Source organism: Clupea harengus, chromosome 2 (assembly GCF_900700415.2).
Source record: "Clupea harengus chromosome 2, Ch_v2.0.2, whole genome shotgun sequence".
NCBI classification, from domain to species: Eukaryota; Metazoa; Chordata; class Actinopteri; order Clupeiformes; family Clupeidae; genus Clupea; species Clupea harengus.
Window position 1 is genome coordinate 18306466 of NC_045153.1, and position 6996 is coordinate 18313461.

Sequence of the window (6996 nt, forward strand, 5' to 3'; positions counted from 1 at the left end):
GGGGGGGGGCAAGCCTGGGAGTGGGAGAAACCAAAGGATGAGAAACTTGAAACTGAGACAACTCCAGGAAGTGGAGAAATGAAAATACCTGCAGACCGAGCCAAGCCTCGTCATTATTGTGCTTCAGTTTCTTTTTAAAACATGCTAAAGCTATCGTGATTTGGTATGTTCAAATCTTAATTAAACATGAAGAAAGTGCAAATGAAATGAACGTGGAATTGTGGTAGGTATTGAGCGTTTAGTGATGACTACATTGTATCACAATGTAAATGTCATGGAATTAGTTTATTTTAACCTATGTTAAAATCTCTTCCTATGGAATATTTCAGTCTCAGTATTCTGATATCTTGCGTGATTTATAAGACAAACAGTATGACACAATGCTTAAAATGAGACCTTCGGAAATGATTTATAAAATGACATGCTCCTCTAACGTCAAGTGAAATCCAGAAAAATAGAGAAAGACTTGATAGAGAGAGATATTTATAACACTAAAAGAGAAACCGAGAGAAAATAATTGGTTTCCCAAATGTCTTTCCACTCTGGCTGTCTTTCAAGCATATGTTTTCCAGGCCGACATTTGTGAACCCTTTCATGCATTAATTTGCACCACATATGGTACCTGTGGAACCGCTTACATTCATCTGTGGACTTTTACCATTACTGACAACGGCATAAAACATGAAGTGATGAAGGATGTAACAATGACATAAATATCACTCAACGCGCGCCTGTTTCCGTTTTTAAACTATCATTTGCCGTGCCAGTCTAAACATATTCTCCTTAAGAGTGAAGTGCACATAACCTTCGCATCCCTGGTGTCTTCGCGGTCGATTGAGCTATACAGGAGTCATATCCGCGCAGGAACATCACAGCAGGTGAGTCTCACTCGTGACCTTGGGATCCAGGGCCTCTGCTACCAGGTAATTAACACCTGCTCGAACCGTGCCAGATTGTTAACCACTGCCCGTCTCCTGAGTCACTATCCTGAGGGGCCAAGCGCAGTCAGAGCCAGCAGAATTTAAATGAGGGGAGCATTTCATAACAGGGAGACCGACTGAAAGAAATTCCTCCATTGAAAGCTGCTTCAGAAGGCCAAAATGTTAGTGTCATTTCCAGACCTAAAATATATTGATGGGAAACATGTAGCCTACAAGCATCAATTTGCACTGTAGACACTTGGAGATGTATCAGAGGCCAGTCGGTGTAGAACTGTGCTTGTGCATTCTCATTCGCTGATGAGCTAGTGATTGGCAATCATCATGGCTAGAAGACCCGTCTTCCGTGTGGGCCTAAACAATTGTGCTTTGTCTCTGAAGAAGAGAGCTAAAGTGATTCCTAAGTACTGCTCTTTCTCACTTTCTCCTGTCTATGTCTTGGAAAAAAAATCTTAATCTTAATTTTAGGAACTTCAGTTAACATCCTCAGAAACCTCATGTGTTTTGTTGATAACTTTACACCACTGCCATTGTTGGCTCAATATTTTAGGTTCAGGTTTCAGGGTCAGTTAACTACCACTTCTGGCCAAAGGATGGCGCTGTGGGCTCTGTGAAGCCCAGCTAATGCTCTCTCTTTCCTAAACACCCTGTCACCCAGGAGTGGCTGCAGCTGCCAAACAAAGAGGAAAAAAAGAGAGAGGGTTTGAACAAACACGGACGTGGCACGTGGTGGCTGGGTAGAATGTGCTGGCCCGGGCCCTTTATGTTGAAAAGATTGTGTTGTTTCAGCAGGCTCTGGGCTCGCAGGCTCGTTTCCCTGCCGACATCAGCACTCCGGGGCCCTCTGGCATAGCCGCGGCCCTCCCAGCCATATCCCCCTAAATCATCAACACGACCTCAGGGTTTTTTTGTTGTTCAAATTGTTGGCGGCACACACCACTGGCACAAACTGTTGTTCTTCTCTTTCTCTATCTTTTATTTGTACATCCTGCTTTGGCTTCTGCATGGCTAATGCCCTGGAACAGAAGAGTCTCTCATAGTTGTTGGATCAGTTAGAGGCCACATAGCAATCTGGCAACCCACAGGTTTTACTCTCAGACCTCAAAGCTGTTTAGGTGTTTTTACCTTAGAGCCATGGCCGGCGTTTAAACTGTTACATTACAATGTCTTATGTCGTAATGCAATAGGCACATCCTTTTGGAACACAGCTAAAATACTTCCCATGCTTAGCCAGCAGAGGGGAGTATCGAGTAATAGGAATTTCTATGTGACTGTGAGGGCTATAGAGATTTGACCTTTTCATGCTATGATCATTTTGATTGTTACTGAACAAAAACACAGATTTATTTGGGGAATATGTTTTTTTAAGGGTTAAGTAAAAAATATCAACTGAGAACTTATACATTGTTCTTACTGCCCTTGTGTCTGCATAGTGTCAGCATCAGAAAATGGTGTCAGACACGTGTCCTTGAAAGGACCAAGTATGGAAAATATAACTTTATCAATGATGGTTATAGGAATGATGGGACTGGACACTTCCTGCCTTTCACGTCACTTCTTGAGAGGAGCTCTGTTTGAAATACTATGTTTCACCACCCACAGACACATCAATTGGATTAGGTTAATGGAGTTAAGTCTTGAGTCCATTCTGGCATTCAATTTCAACTTTAACTCCTTATGGGAAAAACAGGACAATAGCCCTGGAATAAAATGTTTTTGAGAATTTGCAGTGTGATATGTTACTCTCGTGCTTAGTAGTCTAATTAAAGTTTGATAAATGTACTGAAAATATATTTACGCAATACATTTCTTCCTGACATTTCTTTTGTTTGTAAAAAGAACAGATTAAAATTGTAAAAAAAAAAATTAGCAGTGAAACTGTGAGGGTCTGCGATCCATTCTTCTTCATACTGTATCAAGAAAAATACATTTTCCAGAATGATTCCAAATAGCTTGTTTTGGGTAGATTGGATTGAACATGTAAGGGAGATGAGTGCATTGTCTTAATCATGCTTGTGTGAATTAGAATTACAATGGGGACATTGGTGCTTTTCCACTTTCCAGTCTTAAATATCTGTTAATTTAAGAATTTAGTTGTGTGCCTATGGTGAGAAAGACAATGCCAGTTTCACATGCTGCCAAAAGATCTTAGTCTAAAGGTTTTGGGGTTGCTCATATTTAATAGCACCAAATGTCATCATTACAATTACAGCAAAGGAAAGACATATTTTTAGTTGTTTAAACAGGCATTTCATAAGATTATCAAGAACAAATAGGAAGGGCTTGCTATCCTTTTGAGATGGCTCTTTAATTTGTAGACTCCACGAGAGGCATTTTGAGAACACCGACATTCATCTGAGCTCAAAAGATTTGTTTTTTTTTATTATTAAATGGCATAGCAACAGTTATCTTAACACAGGTGCTACTAAGAGACTGGTCTAAAATTCCTGGACGTGGCGAAAAGAACCCACACCAGGGTTTATGGCGTTCCACTCTGTGTACCGACGGTACTCGCCCCTCTCCAGCAGGTACTGGCGGCCGCGGTAGTTGGGATGCTCGTAGAAGACCCAGGCCCCATCCATCACATTACAGGAGTGGACCTCACGGTGATGGAAGCGGTCATGCACAGAGGGACAGTCGTCGGTAAACTCCATCATCTGTCCCTGGAAGTCAGGACGTTCGTAAATCCGCATGCGGAAACTGCCGGAAGCCTGGAGGAGAGATTGAGAAGGGGGATGTGAGGTTCAGGAGACTGATTCTCAGTTACAGTATTTCACCTCCTGCCCGTTTTAATTACAGGAGTGCAGGAGGAAAAGCTGAATCTTTATTTTGTTGTGATGAAATTTACTGAATGACTAAAAATGTGTCTATGGACTATCACTAACACTGACGTACAATAGATAAAACAGCCTTTACACATCTTGCTTGATGTATTGGTAGTTGGTGAAGTGTTGTTGATAGTGCCATTTTTTAACAAGCTATATGTGCTTGTGATAGTAATTACAATATCGTCATGCTTCTTGCATCATGTTGCCATTAAAACTTTTTTATCGCTCTTCATGATGCGAATGAATATTCAACTTTTTGATTGACTGAAATGTAATTCTGTGAAATTTGTCTCTATGTCTTCATTATGCGTCTTTAGTCTAAATTAGCGAGACACTGTGTGTTTGTGTGCATGTGTGTTTCTGTATTTGTTTGTGACTGAATTGGAAAGAGGACAAAATGTCACTCCAGTCAAAGACCACTCTGAGAAGCCACAGGTCGGTGTAGGGACTGGCCGAGTGGTCTCTCTTCAGGGAATGGGACTCACGTTTCGGATTAAGCGGCAGGACCTGATGATGTCGTTGTAGCCCATCCAGCGCTGGTAGTCGGGGTACTCCCCTCTTGTCAGGACATACTGTGAGCCCATGTAGTTGGGCCGCTCGTAGACCACCCACGCCCCGCTCTCCACCCTGATGGAGTTGCAGTGACTGAAGTGGGAGCTGAGCTCAGGGCAGTCACTGCTGCACTCATAGGAGCGCCCTTGGAAATTTCTGTCCTCATAGAAGGTAATCTGTGAACAGACAGTGTACATATATGTGTTTGCTTGTGTGTTGCGTGTGTTTGTGAGATTGAGAAAGTGAATTGCTATGCAGTAGGAGGGGGCAAAGGTCAAGAGGAATCCTCACGTTAAGTACATCAGGGATAAAGTATAACATCACTCACCTTTCCCATTCGATCCATGTTTTGGGCCTGTCCGGGTGTTTTTGATCACAAATTGTTTATACCCCCTTTTGATGTATGCCGTATTGACAGTGGTACGGGTCAGATTTATATATGTGGGACATTGAATTGCACTGCCAGGGGAATCATTGTCATCCGAAAAGCCTCAGCATTTACAGCACCATCTGCACAACAGCTGATGCTGCGATTGTCTCTAAATGTGTGGCTTAATGCAACGTTTACTCGCCATTGTGTCGACACACTGACCTTTTGATCCAGCGATACATGATTCCAGAAAAGATTTATCAATCCAATTAAATTGTTTTCCAGACTCTGGGCGCTGCAACAGTTCCCACAGCTTTGGCTCTTGGCCACACAACTGGTGAGCGTGTGAAGGCTGGCACCTGCCTCACAAAGACCAGGTGCATTTGTCGCCGCTAGCCCCACCCTTAACCCCACAGCTTAGAAAGAAGTCCTCTACCGAGTCCTGATGCTGTTGAAGTGAATAGATTTGACTGATGTCCACTCTCGTTTCTTGACAGCCTGGTGCTGCAATAGCGACATTAACAGATTATGTAATGACGCTTAAGAAAATTCAGTTACTAATAATAATAAAAAAATAAAAATAATAAAAAAATTTAAATAGCTTACATGTGAAGGTCATATGAACGATTTTTTCCTTGAACTGCATGTATGTGCTCATGTATAATGGTATGGTTGGACGGGTGTATATAGGCATTGGCATTGAATATTGTGACTACTAACTAAACTGGAGATGATTACATTGAAATGCTTTTACTTTTGGGCCACTGGGTCTATTTTAGGTGAGGATTTTTGGATAAGGTTCTCAAGACGGATCAGAGGGACCTCCAACTGGCAGCAAAGGAAGGCATATCTGCCAGACCAATGACGATGAAAAAGCAGACCACCCCACCATGCTGGGATACTGATCATAGGAGGTGTTTGAGCTTTAATGGGTTTTGGTACATGGAGCGGAAGCAGATTGCAAGATGCTCTGCCCAAACTGATAAACAGGGACAAGGGCTATCTGTGCTCTACAGCAGATTTGGCATCAAGACCATATACCCCAAGGCCAAAACTGAGATCAGACAACACAACCACACCAAGACCACTCCCATCACAAATCAGGCAGTCAGTCAACATATATGGAGAACATATAGTTTTTATTTATTTATCATAAATGTATTTTTATGATTACACTGCTTATGTTCATGATTAGGACCTACTTGTATTTGGCAGGGCCAGTACAATCTACCCAAAACAATCGTATTGGAAAATCTGATTGGGAACATTCTAGTCCACAGACAGTTTCCAATGACTGACTGACTTTTCTTCACTCCAAGTTTTCCTTTACAGTCTCATAAAAAATAATGAATCTCAAATCTTTACTTACTTAAGTAAACCAGGGTGGTTAAAGATAAAATCACAATAAGCTTAATGAGATAAATTAATATTTATGAACATTGTTTATGCAAAAAAAACCTGTCCAGATTCCAAGGTACTACTGAAAGCTAGACAGAACCACCTTTTCTCTATTATAGCAAAGATATGGTGCTTCTAGTGGTGGAAGTACACAATCACTGCTTTAGCATGCTGGGAAGAGGCAGTGGTCTCATCTGAAACCAGCCAAGCCAAGACCCAGACCAACTCTCTGAATGGCAAGACCCTAACCAAAACATGTTTGGGTTCTCAAGAGGTTCCAGGGCCAAAAACTCCAAGATCATAAGATCAAGGTTCTACCTCTGTTCCAGATGCCTTCCGTCTTTGCCTATTCAAACTAAATGGGCTGCATTCTACAGCCCTCATGGAGGTGAACATACCTCATACCTTATTATGTTTTTTTATGTTTATGGTCTGCACCAATATGCCAAAACAAAAAAGTAAACTTACTTCAATTCTGATTCTGATACTAACAATTCTGATTCTGATTCTGATTCTGATTCTGATTTGGCTAATACAGGCTGTCAGGACTATGTTATGGTTTCCGTGGAGCAAGTAGAGAGGCACAGCCATCAGGATGATCTGATGGTTTCCTGAATAGATTCCCAGGAGCAGGGATTCCATGAAGCAGGACGGAAAAATAAGTTGAAATAGAAACATCAGAGTGCTAATTGAGGGTTGAGGGTTTTTGAAGCTGGACCAAATACATGAAGCCCAAGAAAAGAGACACCAAGAAATTACAAGTCAAACTGTCAACTGTGAAAAGGGATTAGGAGATGTTTAAGCAGGAAATGGACAGAGTACTTGGAGCAAACATGGGTGGAGGCAGAGAGAAAAATAGGAGCACTTACAGTTAGAAATAGAAAGCCTTTATTGTCATTGTATTTGCATA

At 41.7% G+C, this 6996-nt stretch overlaps 1 protein-coding gene across 1 annotated transcript; it reads right to left on the bottom strand.

The window, feature by feature from the left end:
* Nucleotides 1-3098: 3098 nt before the first annotated feature.
* crygs3 (crystallin, gamma S3) lies at nucleotides 3099-5883 on the bottom strand. The gene is made up of 3 exons (XM_012819247.3): nucleotides 4647-5883; nucleotides 4252-4494; nucleotides 3099-3649 (listed from the first exon to the last, which is right to left on the bottom strand). The coding sequence occupies exons 1-3, from the start codon at nucleotides 4662-4664 to the stop codon at nucleotides 3377-3379; spliced, it is 534 nt and encodes a 177-aa protein (XP_012674701.1). The 5' UTR covers nucleotides 4665-5883; the 3' UTR covers nucleotides 3099-3376.
* Nucleotides 5884-6996: the final 1113 nt, after the last annotated feature.

Bases quoted from the DNA above. Each gene is read 5' to 3' on its own strand.
- crygs3 (XM_012819247.3), bottom strand. The intron at 3,650-4,251 runs GTGAGTCCCATT...TCTCTCCTCCAG, and splicing joins CCTGCCGCTTAATCCGAAAC to GCTTCCGGCAGTTTCCGCAT.